The following is a 26,026-nucleotide window of genomic DNA, read 5'->3' as shown; positions in this document are numbered from 1 at the left end:
GAGAGAGAGAGAGAGAGAGAGTCGGTGAAAGGACGAATGGCTGTAGAGGGAGTGAGAAGCTTCTCTGAGAAGTGAGAAAGCCTCGTTACATGGTGCCACAGCCCACTCCTCGAATGGCCCTCGGATTTCAGCGTCATCCAGACGTGTGGAGGTCGCAGTGAAAGAAAGTGTTAACCCGGGGAAAGTATAGGAGGAGGGAGGGAAATAGAGAGGGAGTGGAGGAGGGAGGAAAAGGTAGGGTATGGAAGAAACAATCCATAGAGAGAGAGTGAGAGAGTGTGTCTATGTTCATCAGCTGTAGAGGTAAAGCTATTTGGGGGCTTTGTTAACATTTTGAACTTTCATCACTAGATCCATTACGTTATGTTTTATATGTTTCTGAGTGTGTGTAAACAGCAATCCTCTCTGGCTACATATTGACATATCCCCATTACACATTTTTGGACAAATGTATCCCTCTCCAGTTGTTACTGCGTACTTCCTGTTTGTAAAAAACCCTCAGTGGCCATTCAGCACAGAACTGCTTCCACAGCAGCATACCTCACCCAGCCTATCATTTACATGAGATAGAAATGGCCATTAGCTGTTATTGTGGTCACACACGTCCCATGTGGCAGAAATGTGGTCATGACTTGAAACTGCTAGTCATTATCGGTCATTCTTGGCCACTTATCGGCGACAGAACGCAGGCCAACTTCCATCAAAGTTGTTTAACAACGGACGTCTAAGGTCGTCGCTGTGAAGTAATGCCGCTTTTTCTTCCTCTCTGTCCCTGGGTCATGTCATCTTCGTGTGCCTCCTTCTTCAACCTCCTTCCTTTTTCTTTTGTCCGCAGCATGTCCAGTCCCTCGATGTGGCCCGGGAGTCCGTTCTTCAGAAAAACTGGAGGAGTCCTCCTACAAGGTAACGTCAACGCCGGCTGATCTATCATCGTGTGAGGTGCTCTCTGTGTCGCCCGTCCTTCTCCGTCTCTCTCTCTCTTTTCTCTACCCCCCCCCCCCCCTCATCCCCCCTTTATACTTCTTCCCCTTGCACCTTCCTGTTGTCTTCTCTCCACCCTTCTTTACAGCCTTTCTTTTCACCCCTGTCGATCCTCATGGCGTTGGATTTCACATTGGCTCTGAATTCTAATGTAACAGGGGGGACGGGGACGGGGACGGGGACACCCCTGTCCGCTGAGTCCCCAGGCGGCCCATACGTGCACCCTTCTATCTCCTGAGACAAGCCTGTTATGGGGGGGGGGGGGGGTTTGGGGGGGAGGAGGGGGGGGGGGTTCTGGCATCCATCCGCTTTAGCTCCCCTTCCCCCTCTCTTTATTCCCCGACAGTAGTCCACTGGAATGTATATTTGTCCTTCTCCTTCTATTTTCCTCCTCCTCGTCCTCCTCCCTCTCTCTTTCCCTCCCCTATGATATGGGTGTTAGGCTTTGAGCAAGGGGGGGGGGGGGGGGGGTGTATATAGATGGCCATTGTTCCATTGTCATTTGAACCAGTTCATCGCTATTCCAGGCTTCTGCTGATTTGAATGGCTTTGTGCTGGGAAAACAGAGCTTCATATAGCTACTGTGGAGGACAAGGCTGAGCGAGTGGAGAGGATTTCTCAAATTTCTATAGGGAAACAAGCCTGAAAACAGATCTAGGCTCCTTTTAGTTTTTTTGTTGTTGTCTGTCCAATTCCCCCCCCCCCCCCCCCCAAATAATGGGCATGGATATTGTTCCGTTGGAACACTGACATCCACGAGAATCTCACCAGCCGAGAATGGAATCTCACCTTCAGGAAGTTGCCATGGCACCCGTTTTGCACGGAAGCTCTGAGCCAGCCCACCTGAAGTAGCGTTGCCATGGCTGCGACGTGTCGACATCTCGCCAAGCTTTTGTGTCGGTGGGTGGTGGTGGTGGTGGTGGTGGGGGGGGGGGGGTCAAAATACAGCCACATATACTAACTTAACACGCTAGAAACTTCACTATACAAAACCTTTTGTTTTGTTTCAACAGCGGTTTGGATAAGTGGATGGGTCAAGATGACTCTGTTAGTCTGCTTTGTTCACATGTCATGTTGACATTTTGCAGCCGGTATCAAAAGCCATGGTACAGTCGGCTCATTTGTTTGTCTCTGCTCGTTTTGTCTGCAGCTACCAATTTTTCCATTAGAACTTTGAACTTTTCAGCGCCGATCTCTGAAGAACCCAACAAAAGGTTCAAACGAATGCTCTTTCTTTTGGTCTCCTCTTCCCTTTTCCAGTCCTCTCGCCTCGACCTCATCTTCTTCATTTCTCCTGCTTTTCCTTTCATCCCGCTATCTCCCCCCCCCTCCCTTTTCAACCTTGCTTTGCAAACGTTCAACTCCTGTCTAGGCGCTTCCCTCAAAAACCCGTCTCTCCCCCTCTGTTCCGCTCTCGTTTCTCCGCTCTCTCTGTTTATTTCTCCTTTTCTCTTGGGAAAAAGCACGCCTTTGGAAGGAGCAGATTTTCATGAACGAGCTGAGAGCTGCTGTTCTGTGACCCCAGTCTCCCAGCTGAAACACCGGCATAATTAGCAGTGAGAGGTGTGTTTTGTAAACCGTGCTTTCGAGGTAACACTACCACAGGATCCGGCACCTGATCCTGAACCAGGCACGCCGCCGGGGAGAGAGACGGGAGGGACAGGCGTTTCCTGTTTCACCTGTATCACCAGGTACACCTTCCTGCGTGGGAGGACCATCTGCGGAGAGCAGGGAGCGAGAACGATCGGAACTATCGTGTACCAACGCACACACACACGCACACACAAACTCACATCTGTATCTTGCACACATGCCTTCTCTCAAACACCCTGCACACCCTCCACTACCTTCTCCCTACACACACATACAGTGCCCTCCAAAAGTATTGGAACAGTGAGGCGAATTCCTTTATTTTTGCTGTAGACTGAAAACATTTGGGCTTGACATCAAATAATGAACGTGAGACCAGAGATCAACGTTTCAGCTTTTATTTCCAGGTATTTACATCAGGATCTGATGCACAACTAAGAAAATATCACATTTTGTTTGAATCCACCCATTTGTCATGTGAGCAAAAGTATTGGAACAGATATACTTAAAACATATTTAAGTGAATAAGACTTAATATTTAGTTGCAAATCCTTTGCTTTCAATAACTGCAGCAAGTCTGTGACCCATTGACGTCACCAAACTTTTGCATTCTTCCTTTTTGAGGCTTTCCCAGGCTTTCACTGCAGCCTCTTTCAGTTGTTGTTTGTTTTGTGGGGTTCCTCCCTTCAGTCTCCTCTTAAGCAGGTAAAATGCATGCTCTATAGGGTTTAAGTCTGGAGATTGACTTGGCCAGTCTAATACCTTCCATTTCTTGCCCCTGATGAACTCCTTTGTTGTTTTGGCAGTGTGTTTTGGGTCGTTATCTTGCTGCATGATGAAGGCTCTGCCAATCAGTTTGGTTGCATCTTTCCTTAAATTGGCAGACAAAATGTTTCTGTAGACTTCCGAGTTCATTTTGCTGCTGCCATCATGTGTTACATCCTCAATGAAGATTAATGAGCCCGTCCTAGAAGAAGCCATGCAAGCCCAAGCCATGACATTACCTCCACCGTGTTTCACAGATGAGCTTGTGTGTTTGGGATCATGAGCAGTTCCTTTCTTTCTCCAAACTTTAGCCTTTCCATCACTTTGGTAAAAGTTAATCTTTGTCTCATCAGTCCATAAAACTTTGTCCCAGAATTTTTGAGGTTCATCTCTGTACTTTTTGGCAAATTCCAGCCTGGCCTTCCTATTCTTCTTGCTAATGAGTGGTTTGCATCTTCTGGTGTAGCCCTTGTACTTTTGTTCATGAAGTCTTCTGCGAACAGTAGATAGTGATACCTTCACTCCTGCCATCTGGAGGTTGTTGCTGATCTCACTAACAGTTGTTTTAGGGTCTTTCTTTACAGCTCTCACAATGTTTCTGTCATCAACTGCTGATGTTTTCCTTGGTCTACCTGTTCGACGTCTGTTACTTAGTACACCAGTAGTTTTCTTCTTCTTCAGGACATTCCAAATGGTTGTACTGGCTATGGCCAATGTTTCTGCAATGGCTCTGATTGATTTTCCATCTTCTCTAAGACTCACAATTGCTTGTTTTTCACCCAAAGACAGCGCTCCGGTTTTCATGTTGTTTTCACCTCTGAATACAGTCTGCATAGACAAAACCTATCTTACCCAATCTGAACCTGAGTGTAGACATTCAGTGGTATTTATTGATTGAATAATGTATGTAATAGGACACACCTGGGCAACAAAACACACCTGTCAGTCATATGTTCCAATACTTTTGCTCACGTGACAAATGGGTGGGTTCGAACAAAAAGGTGATATTTTCTAATTTGTGCATCAGATCCTGATGTAAATACCTGGAAATAAAAGCTGAAACGTTGATCTCTGGTTTCACATTCATCGTTTGATGTCAAGCCCAAATGTTTTCAGTCTACAGCAAAAATAAAGGAATTGGCCTCACTGTTCCAATACTTTTGGAGGGCACTGTATATACGCACACGCAAACACACACACACACACACACAGCATTTGCCCTGACCCCCAAGTTCCCAACGAAAAGACTCAAGACTCCTCCCCTCCCAGACAGTGTGTGCAGCTTTACAAACGGATCCCTAATGACATTAGAGTTCCATGTCGAGGGACAGAAAGAGAGAGAGATAAAGCATGAGAGAGAGAGAGAAAAAGAGAGAGAGAGGAGGAAACAAGTCGCCTCTACAGCGACAGTAACAGCAAAGAGCCAGGCGGCTCAGGTAGCTCTCTGTCTCTCCCCCACGAACTGTACCTTTAATTAGCTGTTGGAGCGGGTCGGTTCAGTACAGGGCCTAATTATAGCCAGGGGAAGGGGGAACGCTGCTGGGGGGAGGGAGTGAGAGACAGAGGCATGAAGTCCCTGACAGGCAGGCCCCCTCGGTGTCAGGAGTGAGCTGACGCGTGGGTGACGGCGGACAGGGCGGCGGAGGGAGGTGCCGCGCGTCTTCCGCGAAGCATCGGCGGGGGGGGCGCGTTCGACGTGTGCGCACGGTGCGCTGTGCGAGCGTGCGTGAAGCACCTGCACGCTTTGGGTCTTTCTGATGAGGCGCGTGCGCGTGCATAAGCTCTGGCCTTTTGAGCCGGCCCGCTCACAGTAACGAGGCGTGTGCTGGGATCCCCTCTCGAGTCTCTGAAGGAGCTGGAGACGAGGACATGACGGGGTGTCGCACACGCACTCTCAATCTCCACCTGCTCTATGTCTGTGTCTCTCCCACACACACACACACACACACAGGAGTGAAGCCTTTTTGAGCCTGATTGAGAGAGGGGTGAAGTGGCAAGACATTAGGGGATGAGAGGAAAACAGTGCAGAGAGGGCGAGAGGGAGAGAGGGTGAGGCCTCGAAAAAAGGCAGATGAATAAGAAATGGACAGAGAGAGGGAGCGAGCGATTGTTCTCGGCGAGAAGAGAGAGAGATATAAAGGATGTCTTAATCAGGGATTACCGAGCAGCGCTGTCTCTTCGGATCCATGGAAGTACCCTGTTAACGATTACACCAAAATGCCTTTTCTCTCATCTCTCGGTGTCTCTCTAGTGCTCTCACTTTTGTCTCTCTCTCATATCTTCCCGAGTCACTCCCCCCGTCGGAAGTCTCCCAGTCTCATTTCTCTCTCTCTCTCGCCTTCGCACGTACCTGTGTACTGAACGCACGCGTCCTCCTCCTCCCCTCGTGTGATCCGTCCTCAGAGGCTGCTGCCCTGCTGCCCCTTCTGCTCCCTCTCTCCAGCAGGCCACCATCGATTTGGCCTGCCCTCCAAATACACCCCTCTCTTTTTTGTCTTTTCAACTCTCTCTCTCTCTCTCTCTCTCTCTCTCTCTCCTGGCTGGAGCTGTGGCTCTTCAGTTCAAAGTGAAAGAGAGAGGGTGTTATATCTAGCTTAGGGAGGGCTTAGAGTACAAGCCCCTACTCGCTCAGTTTGGAACAAAAGGAGACGGAGAGGGAAGAGGAGCGGCGGGGAAGGGAGGAGGAGAGGAGGCGAGTGGAGGAGATGCGGTCGGGGATGGAGAGCCGGAGGCGCGGGGATCCCACATGCGCCAGCGCTGACTGCACCGCCCCGTGAACACGGTGGACTCACTGCACCTCGGAAAGTCGAGTTTGCGTCCAATCCAAGGGAGCTTGGCGTTCAGGTTCGGCGAGGGGCGAGTCAGTCACCTTGTCCACGGGCGGTCGTCCGCTCGCCCCGGACGCGTCCTTCCTCCGAGGCGTGTGCGACGATGTCACTTACTATGGTCGCATACTCCCAAAGTGAGGTCATGCTCGTCTCAGAGGCTGCGTGTGTGGGTGCGTGAGATTCCCGAGTGTGTAACGTGAGAAGGGCCTCCCTCGACCGCCCACTCCTTGCACTAGTGCACCGGGTCGATATATCCCACTCACCACGCCAAGCTCGCCAGCTCCGGAGCGGCTGGACGTATCGATTGAGATATGATATGACTGCAAGTCTGTGGGTGTGCGTGTGTTTATCCATAGTCGCATGAATATGTGTGTGTGTGTGTGTGTGTCAGTGCTTGTCTATATTCTGTGCTGCAACATCAGAGCATGTATGGCAGAAAGGCTGGTCAGCCAGCCCTAACCCATTAAGGTTTCATCTATTTTCGTATCTTATCTATTGAATCATTCAGGGGGAGTTAGAGCAGAGACCAACAGAGCGGGGCACGGAGGTAACGTGTGGGTGGGTGTGTGTGTGTGGGGGGGTGTGTGTGTGTGTTGGGGGGGGGGGGGGGTGTGTGTCGGAAAGTCCTTCTCATCTCCACTGTCTTACAAGAGAGCTGGGAGGGTTCAGCTAAAGGGAAACTCTTTGAAGTAGTCAGCCCACCATGGTTACGCACACACACACACACACACTCACATTCATGCAGTCATGGATGTACACCAACCCACACACACACACACACACACTGCTTTGAGCACTAGCGGAATAAGCCCAGGGATATTTGACTTGCTGATGCAGAAGAATAGAGGGATCCCAGATCGCTGATGAATATTTGGAGAAAGTGCTACGGACTGAAGACACGGAACAAAGCCTGTCAGGAAGTCTCATTCCTGTTCCCCTCTCCCACGGGAGGCTGGGGAGAGTCACAGAACATACCACTGGAACCACTTTACACACGACACTCCTCCTCTCTCCCCACATCCCCCATCAAACACTAGCCATGGCAGTCGGAGGTCCGGGCCGTGACATTTTGACAATACTTATTCTGTCATCGCACCCCACTGCCTCCTCTGACTTTAAAATGCTGTCCGCCGTGCACACCCTCGAGGGTGGGGAGGCAGGGGATGGCGGCCCGGTCCCGAGACACGACATGTAAACTTGCGGGAGTGCCAGTGATGCAGATCCAATATTTATACTATACTGAAAATAGAATCAGGATGTTATGTAGCAGAACTAGGGGGTAAAGTACAGAATAGTGCATTGATCTGCAGAGAGACGGGGAGGGGAGGGGAGGGAGAGAGATGGAAAAAAGAAGAGCGAGCGAGAGGGAGAGGGGGAGCGAGAGAGAGAGACGAGAGGGGAGAGAGGATCTCTTCCCATTTGTGACAGAAGACTCAACGCAGCCTGGAGATGGTAAAGACAGGGAGAGGGAGAAGGAGAAGAATGACGGCAGAAACTGAGATAAACAGAAAGTAAAACAAAGGCCCAAGGAGAGAGAGAGAGAGACAGAGAAGTTGTGAAGGGATAGGCAGAGAGGGAGAAGTCAGGGAAAGAGAGGGAGAGAGGAAAGGGGATTTGAACGAGAGCCGTTGCAGAGAGAAAGGGAGTAGGGGGAAGGAAGGAGGAAGGTGGACAGGTTGTCAGCGGAGGACAGAGTTTGGGAACTCTCCGTGTGACGCTTTTCACAGCCCATTATCCTCACCGCCGCTGAGCGCGCCTTCAGAAACGGGGGGGAGAGCTGTCTCCCACCTCCCCCCTTCCCCCCCTCTCCTCCCCGCACTCCTCCTCTCTCTCCTCCTTCCCTCACACACTCCTCCTTTTATCTCCTCTTTATTCCACGAGAGTTGCATCAAAGAGGATGTGACAGCGTATGCCCCGTGTTCAGAATACCCGTGTCTGTTTCTCTCGCTCTCTTTCTCACTTTCTCTTTCTCCCTTTCACTTGTCTTTCCCTTTTCAGACTCTTGCTGGTGAAACGATACTCTTGTCTCTCCTTGATTTTTTTGGGGGTGTTGTTGTTGCACTGCCTCTCTCAATCCTCACCCTCTATTGCCCCTTTTCACTTCTTTGTGTCGTTCTCTTTCCAGTCTCTTTCTCGGGGCTTGGAGCTCCTCTCCCTGCCTTTGAACCCAGCGTAGTCTCCTAGCGTGCATTGACCCCCCACATCCAGTCAGTTCAGTGCCCTGTCACTGTCTCTCAGTGTCCTTAAGTGCCTGTTATCACATTAGCTAGTATTACAGACTTCCACATCCACTCTGTCTCTGTCTTCCGCTCTCTCTCTCACTCTCTCTCTCTCTCTCTCTCTCTCTCTCTCTCTCTCTCTCTCTCTCTCTCTCTCTCTCTCTCTCTCTCTCGTGCTCACGCTCACACACACACACATACACAAATGATCACTTACATACAGTTGTTTACGGTTGCGTCTGTGTAGAATGTCTCAAGTACAGATACCCCACTTTCCTCCATCAGTCACATGCTCAGTCACACCTTCCCCCATTCGTTCCCAAAATGTGTCCTCCCTTTCTCTCTTCCTCCTCGTCCTCCTCCTCCATTAGCCGCGCCTCACCTTTCACACGCTCCGATTTCAACACTGATAAACAGACTGCAGAGGTTGGTGGAGCTTTGATGTTCTGCATTGTCACACACACACACACTCCAATACAGTCACACACGCTTTTCTCTCTCTTACACACATACAAAGCCTTGCCTCACTCACACACACACACACACACACACCTCCTACAGTAAAAATGCATTACCCTTTTTTTTCCCCGCACCGTACGTCACACCTTCTCTGGTGTTATGTCACAAACCCCCGGGGCTGGAAGAGAAGGAGTTCTGCACGGTAGGCCGTCGTCACGGCAATTTGTGACATCACCTTGTCTTTTCCGAGTGGGTAGGCTAGCCACCTCTGTGAGGTAGCAAGTTTTCCGCTCGGATCCTCCCTGGTGTGTTTGTTCTTGTGTGTCCCCTCTCCCTTCCATCTAACTTCAAATCTCTGAGGCCTGAGAGCTCAGTCAGTTGTGGCAGACTCGGAGGAGCGCCTGTGTTTGTGGCCACTGTAATGTGTTTGTGTGTGTGTGTGTGTGCTCTTCCTGTCTGCCCCCTGGCATCTCTGTGCACCAGAGAAGGTCTCTTCATCTCTGTTAACAGGCCTGACCTCGCCTCCAGGGGTTCCAAACGAGTGTAAACCATAGCAAGCAGTACCCTCATAGAGGGGGGGATAACCGCCTCTCTGGCAACCCACCAGCCCCTTGTCTGCCGCCATAAAAGGCGAGTCAGGCGAGGGTGGTACGGAGAGCGCAGACAAGACGTGGCCCCGTTCTCTCCATCCATTCCACTCCTCCTATTTTCCTCTCTCTCTCTCTCTCTCTCTCTCTCTCTCTCTCTCTCTCTCTCTCTCTCTCTCTCTCTCTGTCTCTCTGTCTCTCTCTCGCTCTCTTTCTTTCGCTCCTGTATCTTTCTCCCTCACACACTTTCTCTATACCTCTCTCTCCCCCCTCCCCCCCCCCCCCCCCCCCCCCCCCTTGCTCTCTGTCTCTCTCACTCATGATGTCCCTTTCCCCCCTTCCTCTCTTCCTCCCTCCCTCCATCCCTCTGACCAGGGATGGAAACCACAGCTCCCAGGATCCTCTTGGGCCGCAGAAGCGGGACAGACCGTCCCAGAGACCAGAGGAAGGGCGGGGGCATTTGGTAACTTCCGGAGAGAATGGAAAAAAGAGCGTTTCTGACCTTGCTGAGGATAATATCCTCAATGTATAAATGAAGTGGTCAAGAGAAAAGGTTGTTGAAAAGATGTATCCGTCTTTTGGGGGTAGGAGGTGTCTGGTGATTGTCCTCTGTTGACCTGAATGGGATTGACCCAGTCTGAATTTTTGATGAGCGCGTTGGTTGAATGGCTCCAGGCGTTTTGTCTTCAACATCCACCCCTGTTCTGGCTCATTGGCCTGTCCCATATTTTCCTCCTCTGTGCCTTGCTCTGCCTGTTATTGGCGACTCAAGCCCCAGACACCCATCGGCTATTGGTTATTCCGTTCTGACACAGGTCTGCCATTGGTGCTCCTGCTGTTAACACTCTCGGCCATCGATCCGCCGTCTCTCCCCCAACCTTTCATTCGCTCTCTCGCTCTACAGGCCCCGCCTCCTTCTCTTCCTTTTCTCTCTCTCGGTATCTCTCTCTCTCTCCCCACCTCCCCCTCTCCGCTCGTGTGGGTCTTCCCTCTCTCCCTCTCCCCATCAGCGTTCCAAACGCCTGGCTGTTCGGCGTCTGCCTCCCAAGGGAACGGCCGGATACAGGAGGTATCAGCGGGCATGGCCGGTGGGTGTTTGACGTCTCGGTCGTCCTCGACACACAGGAGAGTTAGGTCCTCCCCATGGCAACAAGACGGACGCCTGTCTTGTTTGGGCGGACAACTGTTAATTTTCTCCGTTGCACACCGCCGAAACGCCCGGTCTCTCAGGTTAGGGTTAGCGGCGGCGCCGGTCTGCAGTTGTGTGTGTGTGTGTGAGGCGAGTCCCAGGCAGCAGGTGGAGCAAAATGTTCAAGTGTTTTCGACCTTTCCCGTTCTCTCACCGGTTGGTTCACTTTTTTTTTTCCGGAGCGCGGGACTCTACGGCCTTGTTCACCCCCTCGCTTCCTCCTTCTCACGCCTCCTTTTTTACCCAGTTACTCCTAAAAATAGGCTGTGGACAAAGGGCTGTGTGTTGTAACATTAAACTGGGTTGCTTTTTTGCCGTGACAAAGGGAGGGAGGAAAGGAGAGCGAGCTAGAGAGAGAGAAAGGTAGGGGGGTAGGAAAATGCATCTTAACAGCCCAGGAGGATGTCATCTCAGTAGGGATGACTTGGCCTAAAGTCTTCCACCGTCTGGTTTCTATTACAGGCATGTAAATACTGATTACACATCTCGCTCTTTCCTTCCCTCCCCTGACTTCTTCTGTCTGTCTTTGTTCATCTCTCTTGTTTACTCTGCATGTGTCTCTCCCATCTCCCGCTCTCTTTGTGTCTGTCTCGATACGTAGCCATACTTTTTCAAATCCGTTTTTATCCATCTCTCTTCCTGTCTCTGTGTGTCTATCTCTGTCTCTGTTTCTCTCGCTCTCTCTTTACCCCCCTCTCACTCCCTCTCTATCTGGTATTTCCTCTGGCGGCCCATGTGACGTGTCACACACATGCGGGCCCGCTCCGAACCCGCAGCATGAGAAATGGAAGCCAGTTGCCTTGGCGACAGCAAGCCCCGGCCCAAGTGGCAGGAAGGAAGCGGAGATGCCTTCAGTCAGGAGGACGAGAGGAAGGAAGAAGGAAGAGAGAGAGTGATCGGGAGATCTGGGAGGGGTGGGGGTGTGGAAGAAGGCGAGGGTGGAGGAAGAGACCGAGACAGGACGCACAGAGAGAGTGGAGGAGGGAGAGAGAGAGAGGGGAGGAGGGAGAGAGAGAGAGAGAGGAGGAAAAAGAGGGAGTTACAAAAGGATTCTGCCCCTCGTAAAGACCTCCTTAATTATTCACCAGCTTCACGGGCGGTTCAAGGCCTGTTTTAGAACCCTCGCTCCTTTCAGAGCTCTCTCCTCTGTTTTCTCCCCCATGCTCCATCAAGTCTTTCTCAAGCGACGCGTCTTTGAACCCAAACCACGTACGAAAGCGCGCAGACAATATCACTCAAAGATGTCCAAAATGATATCCCAACATTGTCATTTGATCATGACCATGAGATGTAGGGTGTTCACCCTGGTTTACAGTCAATATAAATCCCATTTCAAGGAAAGTTTGTACTTCGTTGTCAAATGAGCAGACGTTGTCCACCCTCAAAAGGGATTGAGAAGGCGAAAGGAAGGAAACGTTTGAAGTGAGGGGGGGCCGTTCTAGCCTGCGTCTATGTGCGAGGAGGTCATCGAAAGCATGGACGACAGGAGAGGAGGACCACAAGCTCTTTTCAGAAGTCCTCGACTGGTAGCATTGGTGGCGGCGGCGGCGGTGGAGGAGGAGGGTTGTTATGGGGAGGGTGCGCAAAAGTGCTCCCTCACTGTACTGGGCCAAAAGTGTCTCCTTCTGCCTCACTCAGACACACACCTGTGCGTTGGCCACCTCCTGTGGCCACTCCCCGATGCTGTTGTTGACGTGTTTGGTGTTTTTGTCGTCTCGACGAGCTCTGTCTTTGATCCCTTTGAAAGCCCCCGAGCCTGCCCCCAGACCCCCCCCCCCCCCCCCCTCCTCTCTCTTGTTAAAAGAATAACAGAATGGCTGTTTGAAGAACTCGGGCGGCCACCGCTGTTTCTCTGCTCGGGCGCCGCTTCCTTCACGCTCCACCGGCACTTCTATCACCCGAGCACACGATGGAGGGAGGGCTGGACATGTACACACACACACACACACACACAGACACATACCCACACACAGACACACACTAAGGCTGTTTCTCACTGTATTTCTATCTCTCTCTCTCTGACTCACACACATACGCAAATGCACACAGACACACACACACACACCGATAGTCTTACGGTCTCCCAATCTCTCTCTCTCTGTCTTTCACAGTGGGGTGTATTAGCTTGCTTCAAGTGCCTATTCGTGTCAACCAAGTCCCAATCATTAGATCACACATTGACCAGAGGGGTGCTTGCAAATCCGGAGGGGGGGGCTGTTTGCTCTCCTTTCTCTCGGCCTGTGCGTCCAAATGTCCAAATGTGGGCGTGCGTCAAGTGTTCCTTCTAAGATTCATTCGCATTACAAAAGGTCTCCCCCCTCCCCCCCCCCCCCTCATCTTTCTCACTTCGAAACTAGTAACGCTCATACAATCAAGCACCATAGTGTGTGGACACCAACCCACTTTGCTTAGATGTTTTCATCCCGCTAAATACCTTCAGTGTCTCAGCCGGCGGGCTTTCCAAAGGCTGTACGCAGTGCTGTTGATGTGTGTTTGATGTGACGTGTCGCTAATTTGGTACCCTTGAACGCATCTCAGAACCGTGTCAGAAGGGATGGGCCTTGTTAACCAGGTTGTAGCGCCGTGTAAATGACAGATATGCCTTTAACTCTGCGTGTGAGGTTGTGTGTGTGTGTGTTTGCCTTGTGTGTTGTGCCGGTACATCTGCTACACAGATTGTGGGCTCCAATGACCGCGGTGCCTGCCGTTCACTGTCCCCTTACTCTTACTCTCTCTCTCTCTCTCTGCCTCCCTCTCTCGCCACGTGTCACGGGCTTCGTCGTGTCTCTCTCTCTCCCTGTCCCTCTCCGTCTTTCTTCTCCGAGTGATCAAAGTTTGGGCAAAGACTTTGGAGGATGCAATATCCAGCAAGTTGATAAAAAAAAAAACGATTATGTATTACACACAGATTATGTGTGCGTGTCTTTGCGGTGCTTTGCCGCGGTATGGGCGATGTACAGTTTTGTGTGTGTGTGTGTGTGAGCGTCTGAGTGCTCCATTAGCTAAAGCAGTCTGTAATCTGACCTCGGCAGATATCCGCCGGCTTCTGAGTGCAGTTCAGCTGACTAGACCTCAGCAGGCAGCCCGGCGCGTGCGTGCGTGCGTGCGCACGTCAGCTGTCAGCTTTAATGCCGCACACGTCCACTCACTCGTAATCCCGCTCCGAGCAGAAACACAGACTTGGAAGTAGACACACACCTTTATGAGTGTGTGTGGGCGCAAAACAGCCATCCATGACCTAAGAGATCCCATTACATTAGTGATAAACACACCCTGTTACCGAGCAACAACATGGATGGCCTATTTATACCCCTCCCCCCCCCCCCCCCCCCTCCATATTTGCATGTCTGAGTCGGCTCCCTCTCAGACGTATTTCTGCCGGGTCTCTCCAATGTGGTCTCGTTGTGTCTCGCTATATTCACGCCAGTCAGAGGGACACGGAGCGCGACCCCGTGCTGTTTCGTCTTCCTCGGGTCTCGAGAGATGTTTCTCCACCACTCTTCAACAGCGCCAAGGAACAGCACCACAACGCTCGGGAGAACTGGCGGCTTTGGTGGAACTCACCGGATGCCCCTGCGCGACGGCCGCCGTCGAAACGTCGACAGTTCCGAATTCCTCTCCTGTGCTGCTCAGAGCGTTCCCAGATCAGGGTCTACTTTTAGGAAATCTGGGGAATTGGCGAGGACAAGGCTCGCGACGCAAAGCCCTTGAATGAATGAAAGCTAATTCTGTTATTTTCACATTTGTGAAGATCACTCCTTAAGGATAAAAGTACACAGTCTTGCCTCCCTAATCAGCCCCTAGCAGGGACTACAAGATATTAAAAGGAGTACAATACGTGTGTGTGCTTGTGTCTCTGCGCGCTTGTGTTGGTGTCTGTGTGTTTGTGTGTTTGTTTGTGTGTGTGTGTACCTTGGCTGAGGGCTGTTAATGAAAGTGTCTTTGTTGAGTTCCTGCTGCTGTGCTCGCCACTGAAAGAACTCAACTCGAAGAAGAACCACACAGATTCTATTAAGAAGCAACATCTCTCTGTCTTCCATAGCGCCCATCGCTTTCCGCCCTTCATCCCTAGAGTGCCACAGTTACATTTTGCTCTTAAGGAGGTCACCATTGACGACGACCCTTGCCCTGTGCACACACACACACACAAAACGCACGTTCTTTACAAACCTAAAGATCTGCTGGAGCATGTTTCATATCAAATTGCCACTATGCAACTCTTGCAATACATCCACTGTCTGTACACACACACACACACACGCACACTGATGTTTTAGGTCATGTGGTATTATATCCACACAAAGACCAACAGCACTCCTGCAGCTAGATGAAAGATGCCATTGAGGAGGCTGCTATTGCAGTTTCCCGACTTGCCACTCTCGCTCTCTCTGTTTGTCAATAGACGATAAACCCTCTACAGAATCAAGACCTTTCAGCCTCTCACTGCACAGCCAGTCAGCAGTTTGTGTCTTTGAGGCACAAACAGAAACACACATTCACACACACTTAACCCCCCCCCCCCCACACACACACACACGCACACACACACGCACTGTTAACCACCTCAGGAGTCCATTAAGCAGTTATTAATGCCCACTGCCTCTGTTGTTATTGGAGGCTATTGTGGACGATAGCAGAGGTATAGTGGGCAGTGACGAGGTTGACTTACCGGACTGCAACTGCTGAGATGAGCGCACTCACTCATTCACTCACTCATTCACTCACTCATTCACACACTCATTCACTCAGTCATTCACACACAAACACTCACATGCACATCTTGAACGCCGAACGTGTCGGTGGCTCCACATATTGATCATGCATTCGTGAACGATCAAACCGTGCCATACGTTTTGACCTTAAATGCAGAAAGACGAGGTTGACGCACATCGCCGCGTGGACGTGTGTAAGCGCCAGGCTCAGCACGGTGTGCGTTTGAAGATGACACGGATGGAGTGTAGCGAATGGTGGACTATTTCATTGTACAATTACCGCGCTCGACGGCTCTGTCGAAGTGGCTTATGGAGCCCTGACCACACCTCACTGCACCCCACCACCACCATCAAACCAGGACGGGGGAAATGACCTCTGCTCTCTCAAGGAAACTTGCTTTCCTTGAGAGAGCCAGGGTCGTGGTGTTGGTAGTTACAAAAATGCAGAGAGAGAGACAGAAAGTGAACAGCAAGAGGCAGAGAGAAAGACTGCCAGAGAGATCGACTTGTGGCTCGTGTAGAAATCTTCAAAGAGGGCCAAAGCGCTACGGAGAGTGAGGACACCTAACCCTTTACCTGTACCTGTTCCGCATGTTGGAGCGAGGGTGTCCACCTGGTGGCCAGCTCGTGTAAGGGTTTCCAAAAAGTTTGCACGGCAGAGAATATGGGGTTTTCACTGGCGTTCCTATTCAAGAGAGATTAGGAAACATAACAGAGAGCGAGCAAAAGTAGGAGAAAGGCACAGAGGTTTCTCACAGACAGTTATTTATATGAGACACGATTCACTCGGCTATCCCATTGCCCCAAGACATGACCCAACATTCTTCAACAACCTCTCAGGGCAAGGACTCTGCTGTTCTATTTCAATCTGGGGGCCACTAGCCCATCCCCTAATACCCCTCCACCCCCCCCCCCCCCCGACCCAACCTCCAATTCTCCGTCTGAATGGACTCTCCCATTGTGAGACATGAACCCCCGCCACAATGAAGCCCTCTCGTTAGCCTTTCACCGCGCTAGCCCGACCACGCTAATCCCGACCGCTCCGCGTCTCCGCTGTCACTTTGCGTTCTGTCACTCGGTCACACGACGAAGAGGAAGAACGGGATGAAGGGCCGGTCGTGTCCCAGCAGGCCTCCCACCACTCCCTCCCTCCTTTTCTCTCTCTCGGAGCCCTCCACGGTCACCTCTCTTTTTTTGGAGCTCTTCTGAGGTGTTTTGTGTCGACCGCTTTGGTCTCTTACACGTTGTCTGTGGGAGTATTGTGGGTTACTGTGGATTCCATTGAACAACGAGAGAGAAAAAATAAGACCAAAAAAGGCCTGGAGACTACACAAAAGGTGGTAATCCATGGCGTTTGAAAGATCAATCGCATCATTTTATGCGAGGGCAGACAGTGAGAAATTCTTTATACATGCGCTATCTGCGCAACTCACCCTAATTGGAGTGGGGGGGGGGGGGATATGCAGTGACCATGGCGACCTGTGGGAGTGAGGGGGTTGCCAAGGCAACCGCCACACCCCTCGCAAGCGGGCAGAAAAGTAAGCGTGATTTCCAAACCTACGATATCTCCACCCACCCCCCCTCCCCTTTTCTTTCCTATCCTCATCTTCTGTTGTTCTTTATTTTTCTTCTTCCTTTTTCTCCTCCTCCTCCTCCCTCCAATAACCGGGCCATCTGTTTTAGATTAGGGGCGCCTGCCATGTCAAAAACGCTTGCGTGCCATGTCTACCGCCTGGCCAACCCAAACAGAGAGAGAGATAGAGAGTGATGGCAGGTGTGCCGGTGCAGGGGGCCCCAGCACACCCAGCCCCAGACGGCCACGGCCTCCACCGCTAGGCACCCCCGCTATTGTTTGGTTGTCTCGGAAAAAACAAAAGACGAATCATTCCGAGTCTAACGTATGAATGACTGAGTCCATTGGATGGCCCTACCCAGCGATGACGCAGGCCTTTCAGCCAATTACAAGCTGTTTCCCCAACGTTAACCTCAATTGTGTTCCGTCGCCGAGGTCGGATGGATTTTCTGACTGGAAAACCAGCGGGTTGGAGAGGAACCCCACCCCCCCGAAAATCAACGTTGGGACTGCAATTTTTGAAGATGGTGTCAGTCCGTTAATGACGGTGAGCTCGTCAATTGAGCCCCGTTTGTGTTCTATCAATAGCGTTTAGACAGGCTTAGTCAGGGCATGGACGTGTGTGTGCCTTTCAGCTTGAGGGAGAGGGGAAACCTGATGCGTTTCTCAGTCTGAATCTGTGTCTTTCTGTGTGTGTGTGTCTGTGTGTGTGTGTTCTGAATTGTGCCTGTGTGTGCACATTCTGTTGGACATTTGTACTTGCTCTTGCGGCACCGACCTGCTCACGTTTAACAAGTATCTTGATGGTGCCTCCACACCCTTATCTCTGATCAGTTTGGAGTGGTGCCCCCGAAGACAACTGGGGACTGTATGGGGGAGGCAGATCCTAGATCCTGTGTCCAAATGAAACCCAAAACAGCACTGTAAATACCGTACCTGAAAAGGATGGCCATTGTCCTTTTGCGTTTTCCCAGATCAGGACATTGATGCTGCGGCAGCCATGATGTTATTGAATACACCTGAGTCCCACGGGGTCTGTAAGTACTGTGGGGTCACATGACACAGCAGGCCAGGATCAGGCCGTCTGTCAATCTACAAATCCAATCACAAAGTGGGTGATCCCAATCTACTAATGGAAGTCAGAGAATAAGTGACTCCTTTTCTCTCTCTCTCTCTCTTGCTTTCTTTCTGGCCTTCCCACTCCTCTCTCTCTCTCTCTGTTGCTGTCTTCCAGCAATGTCTTTCCACAGGGTGTTTCTAGCAAAGTCTATGGGAAAGAAATCAGTTTGTCCTGCTTCCATGTTTTTATGTTTTTTCTCCTTTTGTTTTCTCATATCTCTGTCTCTCACTTGTCCACGCTTTCTCTCGCTCTCTCCTACTCACGCCCCATCGTTTTCTCTGTTCCTCAAGCCATTCCCTTCTGCCAAATCTTAAACTAATTCTGATCTAAGAAAGCCTTTTAATAAGACGGGCCCTGTGTGTGCACGTACACACATATTTGCCAGGGTGGTTTGTGTTTGTGTGGACCCATGGGTTGGTTCATGAGGAGAGCAGCTTGGGCCTGTGGATGTCTGCCTGTTTGGGGTCTCTCCAGTTCCTGCCTTCCTCCCCCTTCTTTTCATCCCTCTTTAATCCTTTCTTTGATGATTTTCCTGAAAAGGGCTATCTGGATATTGGCGGACTGAGGATGTGTGTTTGTGTGCACTTGCATGCGTCATTAACAGTGTCCTTCTCTCTGTCTTTCTCTCTCATCCTCTCGCCGTCTCTCTTCCCCCCCCCCCCCCCTGTCCAGTCCCTCAGGGAGTGATCCAGAATGGAGCCAGGATGAGTCAAGGTCTCTTCCCAGGAATCCCACCGCTTCCCATCAACCCCCTCGGCAGCAGGACGGCCACAGTCAGGTCAGTACACACCTGAACCTTAAACACAAACACAAGCACACACATTCTCAACACCACAAGAGGCACACACACACAACCCTGTCACACAATTGTCTTGGAGCAAGAAAAACACACACAAAAAAGCACTCCCAAAACTGAAAAACATTACAATTTGCTTGGTATGTTTGTTTGTCTATTAAGTGATTGTGCAAAGCCTGTGTTTTACTTTCCAGTGATAACAAGTCACTGAAGTTAAGAAAGCATACTTAAATGAATATGTGCTGTGCTGAGGACTGTGAGGACTCCTGTCCCTGTCTGACCAGTTCAGTGTGTTCCGTATATATGTGTACGTTTGTCAGGATTCATCAGGGTAAGAGAGAGTGAGAGGATGGAATTAAAATGGTGGACAAAAATCCAGTTTCTGGCATAGGGGGGGAGGGGGTGTATATAGACTCACACACACACACACTCACAACAGGTGTGGACAGAATGCAATTGCCCCAGGCTATGCAGGTGCGAACAGGTGTCAGCCACACCTGGAAACACTATTCCCAACGAGTTTCAAATGGGCTTTGTAACCCCCCCCCCCCCCCCCCCCCTCCCGGGAGAACTTGATCATAGAGGCAGCTGACAGCTGGACACAGAAACAGTCACACCAGCTTAGCGACACCAGGCTGGCTATAAATTGGTACCGGCCCATTGGTACTGTGCCGTGTGACCCAATTAAAGAAGAGACTTCAAGAGATGGCACAAACGCTCCCCCCCCCCCCCTCTGTCCTTCCGTGACGCACACACGTCCATTGTTTTCGGATTGACTTCTTTTCTACCTCTATACTAATCCTCACTGGGAACGTGTACCTCCACGCGCCCCCACACAGCCTTCCCCACCCTGTAACGAAGGCACCTGTGAGACAACAGGAAGGCGACCTGGCATTGAGAGTGAGTGACACTGCATTTAGATATGAATTATTGAGCACAGTTTTCTTAGCCCGCTGGGCCTGTTGCCATTATTCATGAGCCCTAAATGCACCAGGCAGACTGCGCCCGGCAGACTGCGCCCGGCCAAAAGCACTCAGGTTCAGAGCTCTCAGACGTGCGGGGGAAATGCCAGCGTTTGTCAGAGAAATCCACAGGCCGCGACGCAGCAAGGCTGACTGATCCGTGCCCGATGCTTTCGTTCAGGTGTGATTGGCCTGAAAGAGCGGATGCCTAAACGAGGGAACTGAACAGTGGGGGGGAAAAAGAAAGAGAGAAATAAACTGTTTTATAATGCTTTTGACGTGATGTTATCATAATCACACCCTGGTGATAGCGCAGGAACCAAATTCAGTTGAATCGAGTGGAACTGTAGCTATCGGCAGAATATTGACTCGTTTGAGGTCTTCACTATCATAGGCTGCGATGCCACACTTCTCGTTGAAACAATTGCGTGCGCACGCACACACACACACTGAATGGCAAACATATAAAGGCAATTTCCCCCGTAGCCTTTGCTTGCCATTGTCTCTCATTCTAGCTCTCCATCTCTTCTTCTGTCTCTCTCCCTCTGTAGCGCCTCGATCAGATGCTTGTTGTCTAATTCAATTAGACGCCGATTCATTGATTAGCGTTAGCAGTCACGGCTAGCTCGGCTGTGCGTTAACCGGCGCGGCGTTAACTGACGACCGAGCCCCCATCTGTGTCTGTAAACATGCCAAGTATCCCTGAGTCACACGCACAGAACTGTTAAGTGTGTAACATCCTGTTAGTTAGTGTGCTACTTATGTTTCTTGTCATCCCCCCCTCCTACAATGCGTGTGTGCACCATGCACTAGTTTAGTCTGGCGACGAGCTAATGTGTGTGTTGTGAGTGTCATTTAAGCACAAATGAGAAGCACAGACCTTAGCAAAAGGAACACTCCAGGCATTTCTCTTGTGGCTGCAGCTTTGTGCGTATGTACTGTAGATGTGCAAGTATGTTTACAGTCTGTCTGCCTCTTTGTGTCCTCTGTCTGGTTGATTAAGAGTGACTGATTGAGTATGTTTCTTTATGTATCCTAACACTGGTATCTTTTCGCCTTTCTCTTTCCCCTACACAGGACAGTTTTGGTGGGTTGTCGGAAGCGAAGTGACAGTGAACCATCCTGCGACTCCCCATTGGTCAGCAGTGACCCCAAGGAGGACCACACCTACAGCACAGCCCAATCAGACGAGGGCAGCGACTCTAGTGTCCATGGCAACGAAGGCAGCGACACAGAAGAGGACGACAAGAGCAAGATCAAGAAGGAGCCCCGGGATTGGCCCATTGATATAGACTCCGCTTCTTGCCACACCCCCCAACTTAAGAAACGACATCACTTCCTGAAAACCAAGCTGCGACTGGCGAGCGATACGCTCCCGCTGAAAAAACGGCGTACGGAAAAACCGCCCGAGAGCGACGATGAAGAGATGAAGGAAGCAGCTGGTTCGCTGCTTCACCTCGCTGGAGTCAGAGCTTGCTTGAACAATATTACCAATCGGACGGCCAAAGGCCAGAAAGAGCAGAAAGAACCTACAAAAAACTGACTTGTGCTGCCAGAGAGACAGAGAGACAGAGAGGGAAGATTTTGCTGAAAAGAGCAAGAAAATTAAACAAAACATCACTTTTAATATAAAATTTACGATTTCTTTTTTCAGGACATCAGGTGAAAAAATCTGAATGCTTTGTGGCAATATCAAACAATCACTCTGTTTTCCTAGCGTTGGTGTTAATGTTTTTGAGGGTTGATTTTATGTTGTTGTTTTGTTTTGTTGAAAGGAGACTAAAGCCATAGCTGAACTTTTTTTTTAAAGACATTTCAGCTAAGTTACCAACAGGTTTCTGTTAGCTGAGAGCAAGGAGGGGGAAACATTGTTTTCTGGGGGGAAAAAGACCCCACCATTACTAAGATATGGCCTGGATACATTGATATGGACCATCATTGTCATTGATATCAAACCGATTGTAGGGGGTGCATGTTTAGCTTTGTTCAGTTATAGGATAACATTTCAGTTGCCTCATAGGCAAGTTACATCAGTGGGATGTAGTAAAAACTACAGCACTGTAGTTATTACATATTTTTAACTACCCACTTATTCCATACTAGTTTTAATAATGCGATGCAAATTCTTCAAAAAAGGAGCATTACAAAGTGCAAAAACAACTGGTGTTAGTATCAAACAATAAAGTAATAGTATTATGCTGTCAGCAAAAACAACTCTTAACTTTTTGGTTTGTCCAAGTAAAATGACTCATCAATTTAACTGACTTAACATTGCAGCAAAGCATCTGGAGGGTAAAATGTGAAAAGGCAGACTGCAGAAGTAACCCTGATGTTCATTTAAAGTGAAATCCCTTGAAACTGTTAGCTTAGCCGTTGTTAGCATAGCCCAGATATCTGCCAGTGACCCCATAAACAAATCCACAATAGCTTGCGTGTACATGTCTTTAGTGTGTCAGCGTCTGGATGGTGCCAAAGAGGAAGTTTTGGTCAGCCCAGTGATGATACTAGTAATTCATTGACTGCCTTGTGTTTGCCACATCACCTGTCTTTCTAAGGTGCTGATACAATTTAGCCACCCAAATCTATGTAGCATGCCAAGGCAAAAAGAACCGTGATCGTTACCTCTTGAAGTATAACTGTTTTGGGACAAAGGTCACTGGTATACAGTAGAAAAGGCTTAGTGGCTCTGAAGAAGTCCTCTTTAGTTGCTTTGAAGAAGTCCTCTTTTAAAATATAGTTATCAGAGTTAAATATGTAAAGAAGCCATAAGCTAATAGGCTGGCTAGTGCTTACCAGAGAGGAAGATGACCTCAGAAACTGCCTGTGTCCTTTTTGAAAAGCAATCAAAGTGAGTTAGACTCAAAAAGTCTAAATGTATATCGCTCTGGATAAGAGCGTCTGCTAAATGACTAAATGTATATGAAAATTGTGATATTTTCCCTGTGGCATAAAAACCTGAACACCTTGACTGGTTGACAAGGAAGCTACAGAGCCTGCCAATTTTATTTTTAGTGAGAGAAATATATGACTATGGATTTTGTGTTTATTTGTTTGTTTTCTTACCTACCCTCAACGTAATAAAGCAATTTCATCCATTCAGGATAACACTGTATAAAGGTTCACCTAAAAGCTTTTTTCCCTTCCCTTTCTTAATTTAAGCAATGTAGCCAGCAGGATTTTCCAAATCGTGTTGCATGGGTTCTGTACAAAAAAGAAAAGAAAAGAAAACAGTTTTTTATTCTGAGAAAAGTTCACGTAAGGTAAATAATGTATTTAGCATGGAGCATGAATTATTTTCATATAAATATAGATCCTAGAGAGCAAATTGGTTCTGCCTCGAAGTTCTGCACCTGGTGTGGAACTCCTCTTTGTTGTTTTGTCTTAATATGAACTCAATTTATTTGTTTCTTGTCCTCGCTCATCTTATGATTATAATTTTTTGTTGTGGACTCGGAAAAGATTAAGTTAACTCTCTTCAGGGACAATAACCCGGACTGTTTGCAAAAGCTGTCTGCAATATTAGGATTTCACTTTTGGAGTGGAAGTGCGATCTACCACCAGATAGCTCATTTTGTACTCCTACTTCTCCAACACCTCTTTCTCCTCCATACAAGAATGGCCCCAGAATTGTCAAATCACCTGGTGGTCATGCTTGATAAGACAAACACAACAGTCCATAAAGTGTTTGACCTGTTTGTTCATTTGTTATTACTTAGCAGTTAAGGATTAAACATATTTCATGTGATGTCAAAGTTTGCACCTTGAAAGTTTTTTTATTTTCTTTTGTGCATAGCCATGCTGTAAATTGTCTATAGTGTCAGAGGGATGTTGGTGAATCCATTTTCAAACTCATGTCATATAGGAGAACTGTGTAGCGAGTGAAGGTCTCCACCCCCCCACCCCCCCCTTGCTAGTTCTTCCACCATGTTTTCTTTTTAAAGGCTTGGTACGTCTTTGATATTTCAGGGTCTTCCATTTAAAAAGACACAGCAGCATTTTGGCTCAGTACACATATTTGTGGTGTCTTTGCTTTGATTTCTCTTTTTGTTGTTGGTTTTAACCATTTATTTTATTTTTCGGTTTTCAATGTCAGTATTACTCCGGCTATTATTAACTTGTTGCACATAAAACTCAGACAACAATACAGATTTAGTTTGACGGCTAATACAACTCTAGTGCATTATATTAACATCATTTTGCCGGGTTGCACTACGATGTTGAATTTCAGATATTGTATACGTTCAGTGCCAAAGCCTGTACAATTTTATATGAACCTAAAAATAAGGCAGATACACACCTACTTGATGTGTACGTCCAACATAAATTTGCCAGTGAGTTGTAGCATGTCTGTCAGACGCAATATCTATAATGTTAAGATTCATACTTTTTATTACACTACTTCCTGTGTATTGTTCAATGGGATGTTTTATGTTGTGTGGGGGTTTTTTTGCGCTCAGTTGTTTTTCTGTGGCCATGAAATTCTGGTACATGTGCGGAATGACAAAACGTATCGAGCCTAGTGAAGACCTTATTAGAAAGTTGTCACTTTTTTGTTGTCTCATTGGCCTCCAAAGTAACGTCCTGCCCTTATCCTTTTCCTAGCTGATAAGATGCGGGACATGATAACTTTTCAGTGTGGCATGCATAAACTCCTTGTAATCTCCTCATAACATGTGACACGTAAAAGACATTAAGCGTTTGTGTCTGTTTATAAAGCAACTTTTAATGTTAATACAACACTTCTAAGCACTATTGCTTTATAAACTTACATAAACGTTTAAGTTGGACTTTATCTTCTCCTCAGTGTGGTCAATGTGATGAGCTTCTGTCAGTAAGACTGCCTGTTGTGTAAAATGTACCCTCTACTGATCAAAATTATGTATATTTCAGTTTATTCCCCTTAGTTTGTTACAAATACTAGGGATATTTCCTTCTTGTTTCACTACATAACTTTCCCTCAGCAGTCCCTTGGGTTCCATCATGTTTTAAAAATGAAAAAAGTGTTATTAAAAAGTATAGAGATTATGAATAAATCAACAAACTGTTAATACTAGCCAGGCAAAAGTTCGGAAAGACTCAAATAGTGTTTCATTGTGTGCGTGTATATTTTGTCTTTATGTTCAACTGCCATTTTTTGTTTACTGTTTTACAAGGTTTGCAGAATATGTGATGAGTGAGCAAATAATAGTCAGATATACTTTCATTTTTGTTCACTAGTTATCTGAGATTCCCAGAAAATACCTGGTACTTTTTATTCCCCCAAACTAGAAGCTTACAAACTTAAAATTCATTATAAATTGCCAACTACTTTTTTTTGGCCCCATGTTTGTTTCAGTAAATATTTAGAAATACAAAGTGATTCTTTGTTAACATGGCAACTGTAAGGCGTAACAAAACAACACAAAGCCAAGTAGTTTGTAACAGGTAAATGGTGTATGATGAAAAAACATGCTACCAATCATTTTGTATTCTTTATGTGAACTGTAGTCTTGACGGCATGACCTTCCAACTGATCCGTTAATATGGAGACGTATAGAAGTATGCGTTCTGTATTTCCTTGATGTGTAATCATATTGCCAAAGACAAATAACTTCATTGATTAATGTAAATATCACTTTGTCCATCAAGACGACAAAATGTTTTTTTTCTTCTGTTGTTGTTGTTGTTGTTGATTGTTTGTTTTTTTGTTTTTTTTATTCTGTTTATTTCCGAAGAAAAAAAACTACCATAAAGTTTCTGTGCTGTATTGTCTTCCAGTTGCAATAAAAAAGAACGCATTGCAAAATGATAGGAGTAAGCCTTCATTCTATTATATAATTTATTTATGAGCAACACAAAAAAGACTTTACGAGTAGACAAGTTTTCCTTCACCACAATGTTTTCATAAATGTAATATTCTTAGACTGGTCCAGTGGAATGTATTTTAGGAACAGTTTTGTGAATGGCCACACACTATAGATCTTATACTCTGACCAAGGCTTACGTTTGTTGTGTTGAACATCAGTGACAGACATTCCGATGGGATAAGGTTATTAAAAAGGTAATACAGTACCATGTTTCAGAAGTATCAAAATAATCACTGATGTCAACAATGAAATGAATCACATCACAGTATGCCCTCTGTGGGTTGTGTTGAAGGAGGGAGGAAAGGTGGTTCTTTGTGTACGTCGTCTGAGACACACAGTGCGATGTTTGCTTATGCCTCATAACCCATGGAGGCTATTTCAAAGCCTGTTTGTGTTGCA

The 26,026-nt window shown here is 48.2% G+C and overlaps 1 protein-coding gene across 2 annotated transcripts; it reads left to right on the top strand.

The window, feature by feature from the left end:
- The first annotated feature begins 814 nt into the window (after nucleotides 1–814).
- Nucleotides 815–25,569, top strand: LOC124465490 (forkhead box protein N3-like). 2 transcript variants are annotated; one of them, XM_047017298.1, is made up of 4 exons: nucleotides 815–903; nucleotides 17,878–17,940; nucleotides 18,696–18,801; nucleotides 20,859–25,569. In XM_047017298.1, the coding sequence occupies exons 1-4, from the start codon at nucleotides 837–839 to the stop codon at nucleotides 21,322–21,324; spliced, it is 702 nt and encodes a 233-aa protein (XP_046873254.1). In that variant the 5' UTR covers nucleotides 815–836; the 3' UTR covers nucleotides 21,325–25,569. The 2 variants fall into 2 exon arrangements, with proteins under 2 accessions (XP_046873254.1, XP_046873264.1); XM_047017308.1 differs by lacking the exon at nucleotides 17,878–17,940.
- The last annotated feature ends 457 nt before the right edge of the window (nucleotides 25,570–26,026 follow it).

This window comes from Hypomesus transpacificus, chromosome 3 (assembly GCF_021917145.1).
Source record: "Hypomesus transpacificus isolate Combined female chromosome 3, fHypTra1, whole genome shotgun sequence".
NCBI lineage: Eukaryota > Metazoa > Chordata > Actinopteri > Osmeriformes > Osmeridae > Hypomesus > Hypomesus transpacificus.
This window is presented reverse-complemented; position numbering and strand designations above follow the sequence as displayed.

Excerpts from the sequence above, each read along its gene's own strand:
- LOC124465490 (XM_047017298.1), top strand. The coding sequence starts at position 837 with ATGTCCAGTCCCTCGATGTGGCCCGGGAGTCCGTTCTTCAGAAAAACT. Across the intron at positions 17,941-18,695 it reads ACCTGAGTCCCACGGGGTCT|TCCCTCAGGGAGTGATCCAG; the intron begins GTAAGTACTGTG and ends CCCCCTGTCCAG. Across the intron at positions 18,802-20,858 it reads AGCAGGACGGCCACAGTCAG|GACAGTTTTGGTGGGTTGTC; the intron begins GTCAGTACACAC and ends TCCCCTACACAG.